Below are 24,947 nucleotides of genomic sequence, written 5' to 3'. Positions count from 1 at the left end.
TTTTTCTCCACTTACAGTGGGTACGGAAAGTATTCAGATCCCCTTAAATGTTTCACTCTTTTTTATATTGCAGCCATTTGCTAAAATCATTTTAGTTAATTTTTTTCCACATTAATGTACACACTGCACCCCATATTGACAGAAAAAAGCAGAATTGTTGAAATCTTTGCAGATTTATTAAAGAAAAACGGAAATATCACACAGCCATAAGTATTCAGACCCTTTGCTCAGTATTTAGTAGAAGCACCCTTTTGAGCTAATACAGCCATACGTATTTTTGGGAATGATGTAACAAGTTTTTCCACACCTGGATTTGGGGATCATCTGCAATTCCTCCTTGCAGATCCTCTCCAGTTCTGTCAGGTTTGATGGCGAACGTTAGTGTGCAGCCATTTTCAGGTCTGTCCAGAGAAGCTCAATTGGGTTGAAGTCAGGGCTCAGGCTGGGCCATTCAAAAACAGTCACGGAGTTGTTCTGAAGCCACTCCTTTGGTATTTTAGCTGTGTGCTTAGGGTCATTGTCTTTTTTGAAGGTGAACCTTCGGCCCAGTCTGAGGTTCTGAGCACTATGGAGAAGGTGTTTGTCCAGGATATCCCTATACTTAGCTGCATTCATCTTTTCTTCGATTGCAACCAGTCTCCCTGTCCCTGCAGCTGAAAAACACACCCACAGCATGATGCTGCCACCACCATGCTTCACTGTTGGGACTGTATTGAACAGATGATGAGCAGTGCCTGGTTTTCTCCACACATGCCACATAGAATTAAGGCCAACAATTTCTATCTTGGTCTCATCAGACCAGAGAATCTTATTTCTCACCATCTTGGAGTCCTTCAGGTGTATTTTAGTAAATTCCATGTGGGCTTTCATGTGTCTTGCACTGAGGAGAGTCTTCTGTCGAGGCACTCTGCCATAAAGCCCCGACTGGTGGAGGGCTGCAGTGATCTTTGGGTTCTTCTTTACCTCTCTCACCAAGGCTCTTATCCCCCAATTGCTTACTTTGGACGGCAAGCTCTAGGAAGGGTTCTGATCGTCCCAAACATCTTCCATTTAAGGATTATGGAGGCCAGTGTGCTCTTAGGAACCTTAAGTGCAGAATTTTTTTTGTAACCTTGGCCAGATCTGTGCCTTGCCACAATTCTGTCTTTGAGCTATTCATGTAGTTCCTTTGACTTTGTGATTCTCATTTGCTCTGACATGCACTGTGAGTTGTAAGGTCTTATATAGACAGGTGTGTGTGTTTCCTAATCAAGTCCAATCAGTATAATCAAACACAGCTGGACTCCAATGAAGGTATAGAACCATTTTAAGGATGACCAGAAGAAATGGACAGCACCTGAGTTAATATATGAGTGTCACAGCAAAGGGTCTGAATACTTATGGCTCTGTGATATTTCAGTTTTTCTTTTTTAATCAGCAAAAATTTAAACAATTACGTTTTTTTTTTCTGTCAACATGGGGTGCTGTGTGTACAACCCCAATTCTAATGAAGTTGGGACGTTGTGTTAAACAAATACAAACAGAATACAATGATTTGCAAATCATGTTCAACCTATATTTAATTGAATACACTACAAAGACAAGATATTTCATGTTCAAACTGATAAACTATTGTTTTTAGCAAATAATCATTAACTTAGAATTTTATGAGTACCAAAATCAAAAAACAACTGACATTAATGAATTAGAGAAGCAAATAAAATCTTTGGAAATAGATTTAAATAACAACGAGGACTCTCATAAACATAATCAGTTGCTAATTCTCAGAATGGAATACAATAAATTAAGATTTGATTAAAAACAAATCTTGCTGTGGCTGAAACAAGCTTTCTATGATCAGGAAGAAAAGGCTTCTGAATTGTTAGCCTGGAGACTTATAAAACTACAATCTGAAAGGCCCATTAATAACATAACTACAACCCCAATTCCAATGAAGTTGGGATGTTGTGTTAAACATAAATAAAAACAGAATACAATGATTTGCAAATCATGTTCAACCTATATTTAACTGAATACACTATATAGACAGTATATTGAATGTTCAAACGGATAAACTTGGTTTTTAGCAAATAATCATTAACTTGGAATTAACTTGGCTGCAACACGTTCCAAAAAAGATGGGACAGGTGGCAAAAAAGACTGAGAAAGTTGAGGAATGCTCATCAAACACCTGTTTGGAACATCCCACAGTTGCACAGGCTAATTGGGAACAGGTGGGTGCCATGATTGGGTATAAAAGGAGCTTCTCTGAATTGCGCAGTCATTCACAAGCAAAGATGGAGTGAGGTTCACCTCTTTGTGAACAAGTGTGTGAGAAAATAGTCGAACAGTTTAAGGACAATGTTCCTCAACATACAATTGCAAGGAATTTAGGGATTTCATCATCTACGGTCCATAACAGCATCAAAAACTGACAATGTGAAAAGGATATCACCACATGGGCTCAGGAATACTTCAGAAAACCAATGTCAGTAAATACAGTTCGGCGCTACATCCGTAAGTGCAACTTGACACTCTACTATGCAAAGCAAAAGCCATTTATCAACACCCAGAAACGCCGCCGGCTTCTCCGGGCCCGAGCTCATCTAAGATGGACTGATGCAAAGTCCATACTACTGTGGTCCGACGAGTCCACATTTCAAATTGTTTTTGGAAATTGTGGACGTTGTGTCGTCCGGGCCAAAGAGGAAAAGCAAGACAATGCCAAACCACATTCTGCACATACGTGGTTTCGTAGTAAAAGAGTGCGGGTACTAGACTGGCCTGCCTACAGTCCAGACCTGTCTCCCATTGGGCCACGGGCAGCCGTGGCCCAATGGTTAAGATCATCGCCTGCCACCGTGGGGGACCTAGGTTCAAAACCCCGACTGGACCATCCGCCAACATCCCCGGACTCACGGCTGTGGTGTCCTTGAGCAAGACACTGATACCCCGAAATGCTCCCCGGGCGCTTCAGCTGCCCCCTGCTCCAGTGTGTTCCACTCACATGTGTATGTGTTCACTGTGATGGGTTAAATGCAGAGAACAAATTTCATGTGCATGCATGCATGTTCATGACAATAAAAAAGATGATTCTTCTTCTTCTTCTAAATGTGTGGGCCATTATGAAGCGTAAAATACGGCAACGGAGACCCCAGACTGTTGAACAGCTGAAGCTGTACATCAAGCAAGAATGAGAACGAATTACACCTACAAAGCTTCAACAATGAGTGTCCTCAGTTCCCACACGTTTATTGAATGCTGTTAAAAGAAAAAGGTGATGTAACAGTGGTAAACATGACCCTGTCCCGGAGTGTGTTGCAGCCATAAAATTCTAAGTTAATGTTTATTTGCTAAAAACAACAGTTTATCAGTTTGAACATTAAATATCTTGTCTTTGTTGTGTATTCAATTAAATATAGGTTGAACATGATTTGCAAATCATTGACTTCTGTTTTTATGTTTAACACAACGTCCCAACTTCATTGGAATTGGGGTTGTACATTAATGAGGAAAAAAATGAACTTAAATGATTTTAACAAATGAGTGCAATATAACAGGGTGAAAAGTTTAAGGGGTCTGAAAAGTTTCCGTACCCACTGTACGTTCTGATTTCCTACACTTTGATTTAGAGGTCTTTACCATCATAGAGCTCCTCCACGGTGAACATGAATATTAGTCTCCCGTTATGACAAAATAGTTGTAGTCGGTACAAATAAGTGAAAGCAGTTCTGAAAAATCCTCCATAAATGTTCTATTGTATCTTGTGGGTCTATAAATTATTAAAACAGTAACCTTTGGGTCACCTTTAACTAAAAAACAGAGATATTTAAAAGAGCTAAAATCACCCAGAATATTTTCTTTACACTGAAATAATGACTTAAAAATAAAAGCAATATCACCACCTTTTCTCCCTATTCAACACTTGTTCAAATTAACATTTGCTGGTTTTGCCTCATTTAAAATGGCATTATAGCAACTTTCTGTTAACCACGTTTCATTTAGTAAAGAAAAGTCCAGATCATGGGTTGTAATGATGTCATTAATCAACATTGATTTATTACCCAGTGACCTGATATTGAAAAGAGCTGGTCTCGCAGAGATAACTAGAGACAATGGTTTGATATATTCACATTTTATCCTCACTAAGTTTGTAGTTCTACTTTTTTGTGTCATATTTATTTGACCAACTTTCTGTCCCTTGTAATTACAGGGATGAAAAATGCCTGATCTCCATAGGGGTCTGACTTATTCTGGAAAACACCCCGCAGATAGTCAGGTTCGCAGATAAGATTCTTCATGGGTGAAGGAGGGGCCCTGATCTTGGCGTGGTGTGGGCTGGACTCCAATATTGACAATAGCCTTCACCCTGTCCGTCAGACCTAACATGGCATCCTTGACAGCTGCATCACCAACTATTGACATTTCGGGTGCCATTTTTTTCTTGTATGATTTAGTTTCGTACCTTTCAGTGGTGGTGGGGGATGAGCATTCTTGGCCAGGGTCTTGTAAAAGTGGCTCAAATCTATTTGTAAGTCTGATGTCAATGTTTTGCATTGATTCACATCCTTTTTTCTTAGCGTAACGACCGCCCACGGCCGCTCACTCGGGGTTGAAGCAGCACGCAACGCAGGCCAGCCGGATTCCTCGGTAATCTGCTGATGTTGTGTCCTCCCTTTTAGATGTTGTCCCATATCTTTGGGCTTTGCTCCCAGTAAATTCCAGGGAGAACTGCTGGATGATCCATTACCGTTTCCACAGTCAACATCCATCCTCTTTGTTGAGCTAAGAGGCTGTCTGTCTACACTTCTGCTCACCATTTTGAGACATCAGTAGAGTGGTTTCATTCCCCGACTGTCCATTTACATCCACATACACTTCCACACGGTGGATTTTCGTTTACAGAATCCTCTTCAGCAGTCCGTGATAGTCCTCAGTGGAAAAGGGAGGCATCTTGATTGCTGGTCTTGTTGCTAATACCGGGCTTGTGCTAATTAGCAGGCCACGCTCACGTAATGGTGAGCGGGTATCAGAAAATATTGGAATATGGCAACAACTGACTATCTACAAAAAAAGTATAGTCCCACAGGTTTAAAAATATCCAGGAGTGGCTTCTTAAATTTTTTTTTTTTTTTTTTTTTTTAGAAGAAAAACAAGCTTATCAGCAAGAAAAAAAAGAAGCGAAGCAAGCAGAGCGAGCAAAAAGTGTCTGCACTGTACGAGAGAGAAGTCTTTTCTTTTCTTTTTAGTACCACATTGTGCACGCGAATGTACAAATCGATGCACATATGCACGCGTAAACACACAATCACTTGCACAAAGCAAAATTCATGATATACAAGGTGTGTCGCAAAGGTTCCAGGACCGGTGTCACAAAAGATATATTCCAAGCGGAACTTACAAACTACTTGTTTTCCCCTTCGATCCTGGTTGGACAATAAAAGTGTTTTCCAGGCTGACATCTGATGGACGGCTTCTTACATCAATGCAGAACACATCTGCATTTGGCCTGGCCAGCATGCCGTTGGTGGAACCAACCATGGCAGCTTCCCTGACCGTGGCACCTTATGAGACTCTACGGTTTAGTGCCCAGGACCACAATGCCGTGCAATGGACGACATACTGTGTAGGGAGGGCCTATACATTGCAGTTGCACGCATGGGTCATCTAGGATATTCCCTGTCATTCTTGTTAATGAGCGTAGCATCGTTGTAGGAGGCTTCTTATACTAACGGGTCAAAACAAGGTCCGGTTGCATCTCTTTGGACATTTGCTTTCGTCATGGGAACTTGGCTGTATGCTGTCTAGACTGATGCAAGGGCGTCGGCAGGTCTCGTTGGCTCTATCACCACTGATAGAGACTTGTAGGAGACATTTAATGGGATAAACTGTGGTTCCTGGGGAACATTTTGGTGCTGCAGCACACTGCCCAGGCCTCTCAGACAAGGCTATAGTTTGCAGGCCTTCAGCGAAGCGTTCTTCCACAATTTGCTCCGGTTTCCTCCACCGCTACTCAACTAACCTACTCTGCGTCTCTGAACCCATTCAAAGCGCCGCAGTGAGCTGTCACAAGGTCTGCCCCCTTCTAAAAGCAGTGATTCCGGATTAGGTCTGGCACGACCCTCAGTCTTTGCAGCCAGGTCAACAGCCATCCTGGCCTTATAAAGGCAAAGGGGGTTGTACTGTAAATGACTCTTCAGGGCCAGTTGCTTCACCCAGGACAGCTTAGGTACTGGGCTGCCAGCACACCAGATTAAGTATGTGGGGTGCTGACCACATTGTTTCGAGGATACTGGCTGCAGTTCGGTCGCCAGCCGCCAGTTTTCACCCAGTTCCAAATGACCGTCAATGAACCAAGAAATTGGGGGCAATTGGATGTGTGTGGTTTTATTTGAGATACTTTCTCTTTCCAAAGAAGACTGGAGGCATATACCCTAACCCTTTTCTCAAAGCCATCCCTAAGTCTTTCTTTCTCCATGGCCTCACAAAACTCCTTCCACACTCAAGTTTTTGCCTCAGCTACATACCACCAATGCTGCATTTCGCTTGGCCTGCCAGTACCCATCAGCGGCCTCCGAGGTCCTGCAGGCCAAAAAGGCCTAATAGGACTCAGCTTGATAGCATCCCTCACTGTTGTCCACCCACGGGTTTGGGAATAGCTTCCATGACAGGCACCGAATACAGTACGGCCACAGCTCTGGTCGACCGCCTCAAAAATGGAGGAATGGAACATGGTCCACTCATGTCCAGCACCTCTCCCCGGACGTGGTCAAAGTTTTGTCGGGGTGTTGAAACTCCTGCCAGATGTTCCCAGCAGACCCTCACAATAAATTTGGGTCGGACTGGCATTAGGTGATGATTGGTTGAGAGCTCCGCCTCTCTCTTGATCCACTAAAGCCTATTGAGCCCCATAGAAAATGGCGTGGTTGAACAGTGCATGAGATAGAACTGCTATCCTCACCTCCTACTGGAACATTACAAGTGGACGTTAAGTGTAGAGTAATTATTCTGTTTATACAGTAAATACTACTGTATATGTACGTATTTTGATGTATGTCAGAAACCTCTTGTAAAGTTACCCAAAAACCCTACCATCCATCCATCCATTTTCTGTACTGCCTATCCTCAATAGGGTCGCAGGCGTGCTGGAGCCTATCCCAGCTATCTTCGGGCGAGAGGCGGGGTACACTCTGAACTGGTCGCCAGCCAATTGCAGGACACAAACAAACAACCATCCGCACCCACATTCTCACCTACGGGCAATTTAAAGTCTTCAATCAACCTACCAAGCATGTTTTTGGGCTGTGGGAGGAAACCAAGAATCAATTTAAAAAATAAATCTTAATTGAATTTTAAAAAAAGTACACCATTAACTCAAAATTTGGCAAGCATATGGATTGTAGGCTTTTCAAATCATACCGACAGTATACTCGTACCTGCAAAGGCTTTACATGTGTCAGGCGTGATTGTGATGTCCAGCAAGGAGCCCATAGACAGCGAATGTTCTGCTGATGGCCTTTTAGGTGGCAGAGGGAAAGGCGATATCTCTGTCTCCTTTGTCAGCTGAGCAAGGGTGTCCCTTAAAAGCCGACGCTGGCGGTTACTATTGGGGGTGGACAGGGAGAGGAGGGACACCGTTTTCTTCATGGTTGGGCTGACATTCTGAAGAACAAGACAAAATGTAAAATAATGTAAGTCCATTGTGAAGAGACTCAGGAGGCGCTGAAGTGTCTACTTAATCTAAATTGAAACTGACTTCCCATTGTGACATGAAGGCATTAAACAAGTAACCTTGCACTTTTGAAAAAAATCACAGATGATGATTTTACAGTGTCAAACATGCATATTTAAACGAACACAAAGGACACGTGACTAAAATGAGCTGCAACCAGTTCTATGCAGTAATATCCACAGTAGTTTTGTTCATATCATATGTTAAAGGATGCAATTATGCATTTTTGTACAGTTTCATAGTGCCAGGTGTCTTTATAACAAGTCTGTGACGCACTTTTGACAGAATACCCCAGGGGTCAAGAATTATTGAACGCTTTACACACCCTATTTCTGGGGTTGCTGAAATTACCCAGTTTGAGAGAACATTGTCTTATGCAAGTGAAGGACTGGACACCCAGCCCCATACATCTGGCCCAATGGCGAGTTGGGTAGTGTCCCAGAAGGTGTGAAAATGACCTCTGGAAAGTACGTGGACTTTCTGACTGACCACTTTCTTCCATGGTACCAAAAGAATAATTGTGCTTTGATTAACAAAATCTTTAAGCATGACAATGACCATCTCAAAAGAAATTCAAGCAGAAACTTTCCAAAACATCAGTTAAATAAGTTAAATGGACATAAGAATTGTGAGGCTGCTATCAAATAAGGGGTCCGATGTCAAAATGTAACTTGACTTATGTTTTTGATTTAAATAGCTTTTGATTTCAGGAACTATGACTACCTAATCTTGCAAATTAAATGTTCAGTTCTTTAAAGGTCCCATATTTTGGCTATTTAAACCTCCATAGAGTGACTCTCTAACAGGGCCTTAGTATAAATGTGTCAATTTCATTGAAAAAAAAAAAAAAACACCTTGGTTTTGTCATATGAGCCTCCAGAAAAGGCTACAGTACTTTTTTATTTTCAAAAAATACTGTTATCATTGGGAGGTTTATTCAAAATCAGTTACTGTAATTTCTCATTTATAATCTCCAGTTTCTTCCCCCAAAAAATCTTCAAAGTCAATAGTGTGCATTATACATGGGTATTGTAAAAGTTCATTGAAAATTCCTTGACAGTGAACAGAGGTATATGAGTAGATGTGTTTTAGAAAAGCCATTAGTTTTAACTCTTGTGATTTACATCATAGTCAGGTTCACATTTAAAATGTTAATAATTCATCTACTCCTTTATTGTGTGTAAGTGTGAGCCTGTAATGCACCCTAGTGTATAGTTTTGACACTGCGGCTTCATGGAGGTATTTTCCATCTCCCACATGACCACTGGCACGTTAGCCAATTTGCACGATGTCCTGAAAACTAGAGCGGTCATGTGCCCAGATAACACATTCACTATTGGTGCAAGACAGTTAAGACACAACAAAAGCTGCAGAGGGGAATAAACACAAAAGCTCGATTAACATTCACATCAACAATAACATCATAAAAAACATGGCATTTACAAGCTTGAATGTTGGGGAATCAAAAAGTTAACCAAACAAGAAAAGGTATGACTAGACCGACGTAAAATAATTTTTCTTCAGGAAATTCATATTACAGCCACTGAAATTAAACAAGTATAATGTAGATGGCCTGGTCAGGCTATACAAGCTACATATACAGTGAGTACGGAAAGTATTCAGACCCCCTTAAATTTTTCACTCTGTTATATTGCAGCCATTTGCTAAAATAATTTAAATAGATTTTTTTCCTCATTAATGTGCAACCCCAATTCCAATGAAGTTGGGACATTGTGTTAAACAACAGACCTCTATAGAGATTGATAAAAGTCCTAAAATGCATTGCTAATTTCCTGAGGGTCTTTTACCATCTCCTCCGACCATGTACAACCCCAATTCCAATGAAGTGTGTTAAAAATAACTAAAAACAGAATACAATGATTTGCAAACCATTTTTGACCTATATTTAATTGAATACACTACAAAGACAAGATATTTAATGTTCAAACTGATCAACTTTATTGTTTTTAGCAACTAATCATCAACTTAGAATTTTATGGCTGCAACACGTTCCAAAAAAGCTGGGACAGGGTCTTGTTTACCACTATGTTACATCACCTTTTCTTTTAACATTCAATACACGTTTGGGAACTGAGGACACTAATTGTTGAAGCTTTGTAGGTGGAATTCGTTCCCATTCTTGCTTGATGTACAGCTTCAGCTGTTCAACAGTCTAGGGTCTCTTGTCGTATTTTACGCTTCATAATGCGCCACACATTTTCAATAGGAGACAGGTCTGGACTGCAGGGAGGCCAGTCGAGAACCCGCACTCTTTTACTACAAAACCATGCTGTTGTAACGTACAGAATGTGGTTTGGCATTGTCTTGCTGAAATAAGCAGGGGCGTCCATGAAAAAGACGTTGCTTGGATGGCAGAATATGTTTCTCCAAAACCTGTATGTACCTTTCAGCATTAATGGTGCCTTCACAGATGTGTAAGTTACCCATGCCATTGGCACTAACACAGCCCCATACCATCACAGATGCTGGCTTTTGAACCTTGCGTACATAACAGTCCGGATGGTTCTTTTCCTCTTTCGCCCAGAGGACACGACGTCCACAATTTCCCAAAACCATTTGAAATGTGGACTCGTCGGACCACAGAACACCTTTCCACTTTTCACCAGTCCATCTTAGATGCACTCGGGCCCAGAGAAGCCGGCAGAGTTTCTGGGTGTTGTGAATAAAAACTGAAACAATGATTTGCAAATCATGTTCAACCTACATTTAATTGAATTCACTACAAAGAGAAGATATTGAATGCTCAAACTGATAAACTTGATTGTTTTTAGCAAATAATCATTAACTTAGACTTTTATGGCTACAACACATTCCAAAAAAGATGGGACAGGTGGCAAAAAAGACTGAGAAAGTTGAGGAATGCTCATCAAACACCTGTTCGGAACATCCCACAGGTGAACAGGCTAATTAGGAACAGGTGGGTGCCATGATTGTGTATTAACATTTAATGACCTTTGTTTGAAATACTCAATTCCTAAGAATTATTATTTTTTATTTTTTTTTTAAATACAATTAAAACACTTCATTTCACCAAAGCACAGCCAGACTACACATCATCCACTACTGTCCTGTTTTGAGGACATTGTGTTAAAAACATGCATGGGGAAACAGCAAATTTCCACACTATATACACACTCGTCTCATATGACAAATAATGTAATGATGATAGAAGGAAGTTTTGATAAGGAGGATATTGAAGAAGCTGAGTGGGCAGCAACTTGCTTAAGAGCTCATTCACAAACTATTAATACTCTAATGAAACTACTACTACACAAATGACATGAGGATTTACATAATCCCTGAGACTCAATAAATGGTCCCCTGGCATTCCAGATACAGTATATGTGTGAAATGTTTGAATGAGTAAGGTACTCTAATTCACTGTGTATGGGAATGTCCTAAGATGTTATCTTTTTGAAAAATGGTTATCTGTATTCTAAGCAAAATCACGAGTATTTAAGTGCCCTATTTTGCAAAACTTTGTATTTTAGGGATATATCCAGATAACGTTTCCATCAACTCCAAATGTAGGACTGATTAACTCTGGCCGGCTGCAGGACAGTCTCCTCGATATAGTCTGAAGTATCCTCGATATAGTCATGGATCAGGGGAATGGCAATGTGTGTTGCACTTGAAGAGCTAACCTATGTAATTAGGGGTAAAGCGTTTGAAGCGATACGGACATCCTTAATTGATTATTAAGCCACAACAGAATATAAATGAAGCTATGAAGTGTGGCTTTTTCGTTTTTAATATTATTAATTATGTTTTATTTTGTGTGTGTGTGTGTGTGTATAGTGTGCTTATACTTTACTAAGTTTAGAGTGGTATGTATGTTCCAATTTTAAAAAATAAATAAAATAAAATCAATAAAAGATGTTAAAAAAACAATTTTAAAAAAAAACTAACACACAGCTCTCACACTCCTAGATAATGCTAACACCAATGTGAGAATGATGCTTGTGGATTTCAGCTCCATATTTATCATAGTAGTACTCCAGTAATTGGTTACAAAGCTGAGCAACCTGGGCATTGGTAGCTCACTGTGCATCTGGATATTGGACTTCCTCGGACACAGATGCCAGAATGTTAGGATGGGAAACACCACCTCCACACATCTATAAACATCTTGAAGACCCAAAGGCGTATGCCAAAAATATTGTTGCAGATTGCAGTTCTGCTTTTGATGCTTTTAGTCCTGATCTGCTTATTCAGAAGTTTTCAAAGCTTCAGGTAAACCCTGTTATGATTAAATGGTTTTATTCGCACTTAACCGACATGTCACAGCAGATAAACAATGGAAAAGTATCCATTAAAAGATGAAAAAGCTGTGAGCTCTCTTGTACTTTTACTGTACCAATTGCAGGGCACATACAAACAAACAACCATTCGCACTCACATGCACACCGACGGGCAATTTAGAGTTGTCAATTAACCTACCAAGCATGTTTTTGGGATGTGGGAGGAAACCGGAGTGCCCGGAGAAAACCCACGCAGGCACGGGGAGAACATGCAAACTCCACACAGGCGGGGCCGGGGATTGAACCCCGGTCCTCAGAACTTTGAGGCAGACGCTCTAACCAGTCGTTCACCATGCCGTTATTTAATTATTATTATTATTATATTTCGCAATACATTTCAAGTAGGTCACGGTGATCAGCTGTGAGCATATTTACTCAAGCAAACATGATGGAAATGTGTGTGACAACAGTCAATCAGAGTCGACCTTTTCCTGCTCCACTTTCGCTTGTGTTGTATGGTACAGAAAATGTGTCTGTGTCTCAGTTTTTTTTTTTTTTTATCTGTAAAACACAAAAATATAAAATTTGTTTATAACATTCATCATCACAACGCTGTTCATGGTGTGTAGCTCTTCACTTCAGAATGCGAGCCTTTCCGGGACGGGGATTCGTGCAGTCACCTCCACACCACTCTGTTCATTCAAACGCCACTTCTCTGCTCATGCGGCACTTCTATGACCAATTTAAATTAACGGTGTGAAGAAAAAACATTCAAAGCAGAACATGTAAGATCCCGGAACATTTATTTATTAAAACAACATTACAGCTTACAATGAAAAAGGGACCTAAAAAGACAAGGTTATTTTGTCAGACTCCCATTCACCTACAGTACATTTGCCTGAAACTATCTATTTCTCGATGTATGCATGTTAATTTTATGTTTACTTTCACTCGGCAGCAAACTTAACACGAGCTAATGTAACATTCGAAGCTGGCTGCGGCATGAGCAGAGAGGTTTGGAGGTGACGCCACACTGCACCATTCAGTCTTAGCACTCCTTTAGAGCCTCTTGGAAGGCAATGAACACTTTTCTCGGCTGGTCAGAGTTAGCCATTGCAACCTTTTACACCACCTTCTCCCCCCTCCTCTCAACAACTAACCAGTGAAATAAAATAAAAAAATAAATAATTTAAAAAACACTCAAGAAAGTAAACTAGTTCATTGTGTTATTTTATATTTTTCTAGATTTGTTGTAAGGTTGAGTAAGAATTGTTTTAATATTTTTCTGTTCATATTTTTCATTAAAAAATATTACAGTACATAAGTTAAAGGTGACCTTCCATCAGAATCCTTTTTTTCTGCTCTTTTATGCATAAAATATGTCAAAATGTTATGTGACATTGTTCATGGTTGGCATGTACGCGATTTGTCGTTTGAATGCAAAAGCCTTTTAACAACAAAACTTCCTCGGACACAGATGCCAGAATGTTAGGATGGGAAACACCACCTCCACACATCTATAAACATCTTGAGGACCCAAAGGCGTATGCCAAAAATATTGTTGCAGATTGCAGTTCTGCTTTTGATGCTTTTAGTCCTGATCTGCTTATTCAGAAGTTTTCAAAGCTTCAGGTAAACCCTGTTATGATTAAATGGTTTTATTCGCACTTAACCGACATGTCACAGCAGATAAACAATGGAAAAGTATCCATTAAAAGATGAAAAAGCTGTGAGCTCTCTTGTACTTTTACTGTACCAATTGCAGGGCACATACAAACAAACAACCATTCGCACTCACATGCACACCGACGGGCAATTTAGAGTTGTCAATTAACCTACCAAGCATGTTTTTGGGATGTGGGAGGAAACCGGAGTGCCCGGAGAAAACCCACGCAGGCACGGGGAGAACATGCAAACTCCACACAGGCGGGGCCGGGGATTGAACCCTTTTAACCCTTTTGAAAGCCTTTTAACAACAAAACCCGTTTGCCAACGACAGGATTTGAAATCGCTGACAGTGTGACGTAGTTGTGTTAATTACAGCATATTCATATTATACCTGACCACTTTGTGACTGTTAGCCGCCCACTCAATTCAGCCGAACAGCGACACGGCACTTCCAGGTTTTAACGATAGTCTCAGCCACTGCAGAGCCATAAAATACACTCTATAACGTATACATATATTGTGTTTTACAATACTTGGCTATATTTTTTTTTATTTCTGATGCAGTGGCGAGGCTTGCGTTCATTGTCGCCAGCCATAGTCATCCCGCCAATTCCATTCACATGGGTGGGAGCGAGGGACAAGCTCGTGGCGGTGGCTGCCTCTATGGTGTCTCGGCTGACTCACGTTCTCTATTGCTGGGCCAGCAGTCCAGCGCTTTGGGAAGTGTGCTTCACAGTGATTTGTGCACATTTGGGCAGGTACTTGTCTCGCTCGCACCGCGGCAACATACCGCCTTGGTACTTTTCTGCGGCAGTGGCGGCGAGGGAGTGCTCCGCGCTCCCCCACAGATTGTCGGGAGCGGCGCAGTGGTGGAGGTCCCACGCCCGGTGGGAGGGCGTTTCTGGGCAGTCGCCTCTGCGCCCGTCTGCCGCGGATTCTCCGCAGCGCGGCGGGAGTGCTGTGAGGAGATCTCCTGCTGCCGCTGAGGAGGATCAGGGTGGTGTGGCAACGCGGCGCGGGTGGGACAGCCTGAGTGCCCGTTTAGTGTGTGTAGGTCATTGCGAGGCACAATTCACAGGTGTAATTGTTGCCAGCATGGGCTAGCTGAGATGTGAGATTGGACATGTGGGTGACATGGGAGAAGGGGCTATTGTGAGCTCGTCTTTTGCTACCATTCATGTAAATGGCGGTGTTCGGATGACCATCATTGGTGACATTAAGTGCAGGTGGTGAGGTGGTGTTTTAAAACACAACATATAGACTGTATTTCAACAACATATAGACTGTATTTCTATGTACATTTCGAGTGTATAAATAACACCCACGATGAAACTCGTGAGGGATTCCGGTCTGAACTATGCATTGAAGGGTGACATTTAGCAGATGCAAATATATGGACCAATCAGAACCAAGCTGTTTAGAGTGTTTAAATTTGGCAAGATGAGCAATCCAATAAGTGCAAAGCTCATTTACGTGTCACATAATTATGAGAAATCCTACCGTCTAAAATGACAGGTGGAAAAGACCTAGAATAGCTTGAAAAAGGATGTTTTTGGCATTTCCAACCAAAATTACCATGCAAGACAGATTAAAGGACATTAAAGATTATAATAATTAAATAGTAAAACAGGGATGAAAGGGGACCTTTAATAAAATGTTGAACTACTCTACTTTCTTTAGTTTTAAGTACAGATGCTTTAAAACAATATAGAAAATCGTCATGATTATTGAGACAGGACGATATGAAAAAATCTATCGTGATTATTTTTTGGCATTTTGCCCAAGCCCGACATCCAACAATATGTATGTATTTCTAATGACATCAGTTTTCCAATTGCTCATGAGGCCGCAAGTAGAATGCTGGCAATTTACTCTTGATCCCTACATTGAATAATTACACGTTATATAAGACCCAATTCACACTATACTGTTAAAATGTTACGTTCAGGTAAGGTTGATGCAAAAAAATAAAAAAATAAAACTTAAAAAAAGACATACATTGGATACAGAAAATTTACCTTTACATAGTGGTACATGGACTCTCCAGCTCGCGCATCCATTTGAATGCTTCCCCAAAACCACTATGAAAGAAAAATGTGAAAATGTGTCAATAGTATAAAACAGGTCATTGGTTGTACTCTAATAGTGAAAATAATAGCAGACAATTAATACCAAGGTTGGCTTAATTTAAATCAATGGGGGGAGAGCCGATCTGGGCTAACTCGGTACTGTAAATTAGAGGCTCTATTTTCGTAGACTGTGCTACGTGCGGCGAAGCACAAATGGTGAGGTATCTTGATTTTCGTGCAAGTGCAAGCCTAGCTAGCGTGTTAGCCAATTTGGAAGACCAGTCTGCGCCAAGATGAGCGTACCGATGGAACAAGATTGTGCCATTTGACATACGCTCAGCGCATATGACAATTTGGTGACTGAAAGTGAGTCTAAACTTACACCTGATCAGACAACGTCTAACTTTTGGCGTAAGATGGATGGTTTTGACGATTTTGGTGAATTTGAGGTCCAGGCTGAACATATGCGCGCTCCGCACACTTTGATATTTGCACATTCAATTAATACTTTTTATACTGTATATACTATATACTATAGTTAATTTAGCTTTTATATTGATATTATTTGTCTTTTGTACCACCGCGGGCCCTTGAGTACCGTAATTTATATCCTCTGTATGTGTTACCCATATTGAAGAATTGACAATAAAAGTACCGAGTACCTTGTACATGCGGTGGATCAGACGTACAGTATTTATTTCATATTATGTGATCGGCGGACATGGAAACCTCTGAATCATTGTAGACAGCAATTAATTGAACGAATTATTAATGTTGTCATCATAATAAACCATAATTATTACTTCTATCTAACTGGGTGGCACGTAGCTACGGGGGGGGCGCATACGAACGATCGTGCATGGGGGGGCTGGGGATAGTTACATGAGGTCTGTATTTAAATTCCCCACAGTTATCAGCAGCTTATACTGTATCAGAATCATCTTTATTTGCCAAGTATGTCCAAAAAAACACACAAGGAATTTGTCTCCGATAGTTGGAGCCGCTATAGTACGACAACAGACACTTTTGAGACAAAGACATTGAGAAAAACAGTCACTGAGCAATAAAGGGTTGCTAGTTATCTGGTAATGCCGGTACAATTTTTTTGCAAAAAAGATGCAGAGTCCTCTAGCACTGCCTATACAGCTTATACTGTAGGGCAGCTGTGGCTCAGTAGGTAGAGCAGGTTGTCCAGTGACATATATATGTATGTGTGTGTGTGTGTGTGTGTGTGTGTGTGTGTATGTATATATATATATATATATATATATATATATATATATATATATATATCTTTAACAGAAAGATGTGTGATATAGCGGGATATACAGGTGAACTGCGAGACACTGGAAGCAGCATCCCGAACCACCAGGTTGGGCCCATTAACTGGGTGTGGATTATTTGGAGAAGAAAAAAAACACACTCATTTACATTTATCTATAGACTACTTTATAAATACTAACACCATTCCCCCCTGCCAAGCTCTCAAATATTTAAATAGTCTCTCAAACATCTAGTCAAATTCATCAAAGTCAAAACATCTACCTCTTGTTTGACTACAAAGACGTTCTTCGAGGAACAATACGGCAGCTCCTTCACCGAATTGTCATCCACCACCATGTGTGTACATCTTTCATTTCCAAAATCCAGATATTGGCCACCTAGATCCAAGAACAAACAATGACATTACACCAGATTAGCAAAAACAGTTGCAGTATTCATATAATTTACATACCATACTTTAGTAAATACTAGCTTAGTTATGTTAGCATAAATAACACTGGTGGTAGTTGTTGATGGTCTGTTTGACTGACTTCCAAGGGTTGATATTCATTTCATCATTAAACATTTTACAGTGGAACCTCGTTTCACGAATGCTCCGGTTTCACAAATAATTCGGATTTAGTACAAGTGTCAATTTCATTTTAAAAAAACACCTCGGTTTTGTCATACGAGTGTCCAGAAAAGGCCCCTCTGACAGCTACTTCTATTTGACCCAGCTTTGTATCCACTTTGTCCATATTTTGCTAAGACCGCCCCCTTTCCTCTGATTGGTTGCCTCCATGTAGAAGACCCACTTGTGAGAGCACGTGTTTGTTATGTTGACAGCGCTGGCTCGGGAGCAGAGAGGTAGGCAGAGATCTTTGTTAGTGACATAGATAAGCTCGGGAAATTCGAATTATCTGATTTTCAGGCCTCTCGGCAGAAATACGTCTGGAACTCAGGAATGCGTGCATGATTTTAATTCATATTTCACGTTTACTGAGGCACCATAGAACCAATATTACATCCCAAATACTAGAAAAAGTTGGTTTGGTAAAATATGGCACCTTTAACCTAAGGGCACAGAGGAAGACAAGTAAAAATAAAAACTGAACCTGGGTAAATACAGCGGGGGGGGGGGGCAAATAAGTCCGGGGCCCTCCACTGAGGTGATGAAGAAAGGAGAGAAGGAGTCAACGAAGGAGGCAGACAGCTAGCTTGCTTGATAAAGAAGGGTGTCGAGGCTCTAGTGAGAGGTGAAAGCCTGCCTGGGTAGGATTCCACCTTTGGCCACGGTGCGGCAAACAACTCTTGTTGGTGTGTATGAATGAAAAGGAGCTCGCTGTGATAGCATTAGCAAGGCTTAAATACTGGCTGCTAGAAGGCTACGACACTGCATAATGACTTGCGAGTGAACACAGTTTCTTCTTCTTCTTCTTTTCCTTTCGGCTTGTCCCGTTAGGGGTCGCCACAGCGCGTCATCCTTTTCCATGAGAGCCTATCTCCTGCATCCTCCTCTCGAACACCAACTGCCATCATGTCTTCCCTCACGACATCCATCAACCTTCTCTTTGGTCTTCCTCTAGCTCTCTTGCCTGGCAGCTCCATCCTCATCATCCTTCTACCAATATACTCACTCTCTCTCCTCTGGACGTGTCCAAACCATTGAAGTCTGCTCTCTCTAACTTTGTCTCCAAAACATCGAACCTTGGCTGTCCCTCTGATGAGCTCATTTCTAATTTTATCCAACCTGGTCACTCCGAGAGCGAACCTCAACATCTTCATTTCCGCCACCTCCAGCTCTGCTTCCTGTTGTCTCTTCAGTGCCACTGTCTCTAATCCATACATCATGGCTGGCCTCACCACTGTTTTATAAACTTTGCCCTTCATCCTAGCAGAGACTCTTCTGTCACATAACACACCTGACACCTTCCTCCACCCGTTCCAACCTGCTTGGACCCGTTTCTTCACTTCCTGACCACACTCACCATTGCTCTGGACGGTTGACCCCAAGTATTTAAAGTCCTCCACCCTTGCTATCTCTTCTCCCTGTAGCCTCACTCTTCCCCCACCACCCCTCTCATTCATGCACATATATTCTGTTTTACTTCGGCTAATCTTCATTCCTCTTCTTTCCAGTGCATGCCTCCATCTTTCTAACTGTTCCTCCAGCTGCTCCCTGCTTTCACTGCAGATCACAATGTCATCTGCAAACATCATGGTCCACGGGGATTCCAGTCTAACCTCATCTGTCAGCCTATCCATCACCACTGCAAAAAGGAAGGGGCTCAGGGCTGATCCCTGATGCAGTACCACGTCCACCTTAAATTCTTCTGTCACACCGACAGCACACCTCACCGCTGTTCTGCTGCCCTCGTACATGTCCTGTATTATTCTAACATACTTCTCTGCCACTCCAGACTTCTGCATGCAGTACCACAGTTCCTCTCTGGGTACTCTGTCATAGGCTTTCTCTAGATCTACAAAGACACAATGTAGCTCCTTCTGACCTTCTCTGTACTTTTCCATCAACATCCTCAAGGCAAATAATGCATCTGTGGTACTCTTTCTAGGCATGAAACCATACTGTTGCTCGCAAATACTCACTTCTGTCCTGAGTCTAGCCTCCACTACTCTTTCCCATAACTTCATTGTGTGGCTCATCAACTTTATTCCTCTATAGTTGCCACAGCTCTGCACATCACCTTTGTTCTTAAAAATGGGCACCAGTACACTTTTCCTCCATTCCTCAGGCATCTTCTCACGCACTAGAATTCTATTGAACAAGCTGGTCAAAAACTCCACAGCCACCTCTCCTAGATGCTTCCATACCTCCACAGGAATGTCATCAGGACCAACTGCCTTTCCATTTTTCATTCTCTTTAATGCCTTTCTAACTTCCCCCTTACTAATCATTGCCACTTCCTGGTCCACCACACTTGGCTCTTCTACTCTCCCTTCTCTATCATTTTCCTCATTCATCAACTCCTCAAAGTATTCTTTCCATCTACCTAGCACACTGCTGGCACCAGTCAACATATTGTTCTTTGTAAAAGTACGTCTTCACTTACTTGAATATATTACTGTATTTATTTTCAATTACACACATAAAAATGTTAAATTAATGTCGTTTAGGGGATGGAATTGATTCATTCTATCTCCATTCATTCCAATGGAAATATAAAGTGGAGTGAACAACTGAACAAATTAAGTTTGTGACCCAAGTTTCCACTCTACCTATTTCTGTGGTTCATACTGAGAGATCAAACATTGTGTTACTCTTATCCAGCTAATAAGGCAAGCAAAATTATCTTTGTAGATGATTTTTGATACAGCTCATGTACTGGATCATATTAGACTAAAAAGGCCGAGTAATTATTCCAGGGTTCTGACACTTTTAAGATTTCAAAATTCCACACTTTTTCCAGACTAAAATTTCCAGACTTCATGGTAAAAAATGTAAATAATTTGCGTAGTTTCATTAAATAGATGTGTATCATTCTAATTCTCTATATGCCATTATGTCGCCAAATAATTTCCAGAAGATTATAACTAGGTAATATAGCTCATGCAAATAAATACCAAATGCAGATGATGCTTTTTCTCCTGCACATGACTCACAATTGCTGCCTCCCCAATGTTGGAGATGACAAAACATTTCACACAAAGTCTACATTTAGTGTTCTTTATCCATTTGGGATCCTTAGCCAACCAGTCTTTATATTTGGAATTTATTATCCAGTTGTCAGAGAATTTACATCTATCCATTATGAGTTTCATCAATGATCACATAAGATCGGACACATATACGTCAGGGTTAATTCCCGATGATGTGTACAATTATCAGGGATTAATGGACGACGTGGGGGTGTGAACCGACATGCAGCGGAGGACGATTGCCTCCGCAAAGTCCATTAATCCCTGATAATTGTACAGTCGAAGGGCATTAATCCACTTATACCATCACTTGCCCACCAAAATAATGAATTAAACTACCAATTCATAATTACACGTTTGTGGTCAAAATAGAAAGTTTTACAAAAACAACTTATTTTCCCTTACAACGCCTGAGACCTTGATTATGAAGAGTCATTCCAATCCCATAACTTCCTAAGGGAATGTAAACGTTATTCAGTACTCCAGCAAATACTTGTTCCAGTTTGACAAGGTTAAATAACAACCACAGATATGAAGACAAAATCAGTTTTTGTCTTTGTGCCGCTTCTGCCTCTTCATTTCCCCCTCAATTCTTCAGGAGCATCAGTCATCAAAGGTGTTGTAATCATCAAAAAAAGTAAATGATTACATCAGTCATTATTAGGGTTGCACGATTATGGCCAAAATAATAATCACTTATTTTCATCAGTATTGTAATCATGATTAATAATCATGATTATTCCTCATGTTTGGGAAAAAACTTTTATTGCATTACTTTTCAACAAAAAATATGTAAAATGTTTTCAGTGCAAAAATGAACCTTTAAAATAAAAATAAATAATTAGGGATGTAACGATATCGAATACGGTTTTATCACCGTATTAACCTCACAGTGCGATAATTATTGGGATATCGTGGGAAAGCTCATAGTATTGCAAGACTCACGGTATTGCAGGAAGGTTCACGGTACAGGTGGGGCAAAGAGGCGAAAGCAGGAAAACTGAAAAAAACTTTTTTTTTGCTCTTGACTCTTGCTATGTACTTCTCAATAGGTTTGAGTAGTTTCTGTCTGTTTTCCCACAGGTTTTTGTGAAAAAGAAATAAAATAAAATCATATATGGATATGAATGTCATTTAGGCTTTTATTTTGAAGTTGGCTCGGAGCGCGGCTTAATAAAGCCTAAAACGTGTTCGCCTCCTGGTGCCTTTCTGACTACATTGCGGCCACTGCTGCATATAAAGCACTTTTCATATGCAACAGTGTCCGCATTGTAAATGTAAAATATCGCAGGGTATCAGGCTCATTAAATCGTGACAGCCAAAATCTCGATCACGATTAAAATTTGATTAATGATACAGCCCTACTCATTATTTTAAATTTGGTAATTTTCTGCCCTCTGACAACTCTGACACGTTTACTTATCAAAAAATCTGACTGTTTTAGTGCTATGTTTGCTCGTATAATCTAACAAAGGATGCTGCGCAATAAGTTGGAACAATTAAAAGATTTTTGAGAGGAACTACCTGATATTTTCGAAGGGTATACATTATCAGCTGAAATATACAGAATTTTCAAAGCCAATCAGAAACGAGTATTCACCAAGACCATGGTATAATTAATACGTTGTGCTCTCACACAAACATTGTAGCTGCACTTCCAAGCGCCTTAAAAAACACGGCTCGATCTCTACGCTATTCATAATGTTTTGTTTTAGAAAATAGAGCTAACGCAACAGTCTTGGAAACATGAATATTTTTCCGTACAATAATTTCAATTTTCCATACTTTTCTAGGCCTTTAAATTAATTAAATCAATTTCCATACTTTTCCATACTTGCGTAGGAACCCTGTCAATCTGACAATATGGTCAACATAATATCTGCTCAAATAGACTCCAAAACACTTGCATATGATATTGGAATCTGGAATATAATACCACTGCTTTCAGTCAAATGATGAATAAACTTGTGTTGCTGTAAAAATTATTAACTCAGAAAAAAATCTTTCACCCAAATCACTGACCATGTTTAAGAGTCCTCTCTTCCATATTTGTTCTCTCTTCATCTGAAAAACCCCAGAAACTGAGGATGCAGTCTTGGAATGGATGTACTTTGAATTCTGTTCGAAAATCCTCCTCTCCAGCATGGAATGACCTGATTTTGTGGAAGAGGAGGAGGAAAAGATTAGTGACAAAAATACAATTCTTCCTGATAACGAGGTTTGTCTTTAAAGGTCACCTTCCGTCCCTTTTTATGTATTTAATTCTGCTAAACTTTGATGTCCTTTTATCGAGTTTGCATGATAATTTAGGTTCTTAATGCCCAAAACTTCCCTTTTTTTAAGCTATTCTCATAGGTCTTTTCTCCCTGTCATTTGAGACGGTTGGATTTGGTTGGATTTCTCATCATGTGACTTAAATGAGCTTTGCTGTGATTGGATCATCCATCCATCCATCCATTTTCTGAGCCGCATCTCCTCACTAGGGTCGCGGGCGTGCTGGAGCCTATCCCAGCTGTCATCGGGCAGGAGGCGGGGTACGCCCTGAACTGGTTGCCAGCCAATCGCAGGGCACATACAAACAAACAACCATTCGCACTCACATTCACACTTACGGGCAATTTAGAGTCTCCAATTAATGCATGTTTTTGGGATGCGGGAGGAAACCGGAGTGCCCGGAGAAAACCCACGCAGGCACGGGGAGAACATGCAAACTCCACACAGGCGGGGCCGGGGATTGAACCCGGGTCCTCAGAACTGTGAGGCTGACGCTCTAACCAGTCGTCCACCGTGCCGCCGTGATTGGATCACTCATCTTAAAATCCAAGATGGCGCCTACCAGTGTGTCGCCTCGGTAACGCGCTCTCTAGTATTGTCTTTGTTTTTGTGTTTTTCGTCCGTCTTTGGAGACCTTACACGACTCACTTATACAAGGGGAGACCTGCTAACCATCAAGGAGGCTACTCCGGACTTTCTGTCACCAACTTTCGAATATCCGGTCAGTTTTTTCCCCGAGTTACTCACCGGAGCGGCGTCCGCGGTTTTCGGCGCATGGAGACAGAAGCGGCGCCACAGAGGGAAACGGGCCGGCATTCAGGTGAAACTCCGCATGAGAGGACAGATTGGCGTTCCCGTCGATCCACCTCGCGAATGTACTCTCCCTACCCAACAAAATGGACGAGCTTCATCTTCTGTTAAAGACCAGTAAAGACTTCGGACGTTCCGCGGCCATGTGCTTCACGGAGACCTGGCTTTGCGACGCTGTACCCGATGGCGCCGTCATGCTTCCCGGCTTCCACATTCATGGAGCAGACCGCGACATGGAATCATCGGGGAAAACAAAGGGCGGCGGGATATGCCTTTATATCAACGAAAAATGGTGTACGGACATCACGGTGCTCAGCACACACTGCAGCCCGCATTTGGAGTCGCTATTCTTAAACTGTAAACCATTCCACTCGCCACGTGAGTTCGCATCATTCATACTGGCTGGAGTCTACATACCGCCTCAAGCTAACACAAACATTGCTAACGCTCGCCGAACAAGTCAACGAAATTGGAAAAAAAAACACCCGGACTCACCCCTCATTATTCTCGGGGACTTTAACAAAGCTAAACTCAACCACGAACTCCCTAAATACAAGCAGCACATCGACTGTCCTACCAGGGAAAATAATACTTTAGACCACTGCTACACTACGGTAAAAAACGCATACAGTGCTATACCTCGTGCAGCCCTGGGCTCGTCTGATCACTGCTTAATTCACTTAATACCGACGTACAGGCAAGAACTTAAATGTGCGAAGCCTACTGTGAAAACAGTGAAAAAGTGGACCAATGAAGCCAAGATGGAACTTCAAAGATGTTGAGACTGCACAGACTGGAGTGTCTTTGAAAATTCAGCTGGCAGCCTGGATGAATATACGGACACTGTCACATCCTATATCAGTTTCTGTGAAGAGGTTTGTGTACCAACAAAATCATTTCACACATTCAACAACAACAAGCCGTGGTTCACTGCTAAACTTAATCAGCTTCGCCAAGCTAAGGAGGACGCATATCAGAGTGGGGACAGGGCCCTGTATAATCGAGCTAGAAACCAGCTGACTAAAGAAATTAACATTGCAAAGAGGAACTATGCAGCAAAGTTGGAAAAACAGTTTAGCGCAAACGACTCTAAATCAGTCTGGCATGCATTCCAATCGCTGACTAATTACAAGCGACGATCCCCCCAAGCTGAGAACAATAGCACACTAGCCAACGACTTGAATACCTTCTACTGCAGATTTGAAAAGGACAGTTTCACACCACACACCCACC

General features: G+C 41.3%; 1 protein-coding gene across 4 annotated transcripts in view; it reads right to left on the bottom strand.

Annotated features, from left to right (window-relative positions):
• ect2 (epithelial cell transforming 2) overlaps window positions 1-24,947 on the bottom strand; it is a 242,668-nt gene that overhangs the window by 161,259 nt on the left and 56,462 nt on the right. For all 4 annotated transcript variants that reach the window (XM_061779805.1, XM_061779804.1, XM_061779806.1 and 1 more), the window contains 4 exons: window positions 22,653-22,783; window positions 17,256-17,371; window positions 15,660-15,722; window positions 7,416-7,641 (listed from right to left, as the gene is read on the bottom strand). In XM_061779805.1, coding sequence (XP_061635789.1) covers window positions 7,416-7,641; window positions 15,660-15,722; window positions 17,256-17,371; window positions 22,653-22,783 — 536 coding nt within the window. The remainder of the gene's footprint in view (window positions 1-7,415; window positions 7,642-15,659; window positions 15,723-17,255; window positions 17,372-22,652; window positions 22,784-24,947) is intronic.

The sequence above is a fragment of the Phyllopteryx taeniolatus genome, chromosome 7, assembly GCF_024500385.1.
Source record: "Phyllopteryx taeniolatus isolate TA_2022b chromosome 7, UOR_Ptae_1.2, whole genome shotgun sequence".
In the NCBI taxonomy this organism is placed as follows: domain Eukaryota; kingdom Metazoa; phylum Chordata; class Actinopteri; order Syngnathiformes; family Syngnathidae; genus Phyllopteryx; species Phyllopteryx taeniolatus.
Note: the sequence above shows the minus strand (reverse complement) of the source record. Positions and strands in the feature narration are given on the sequence as shown.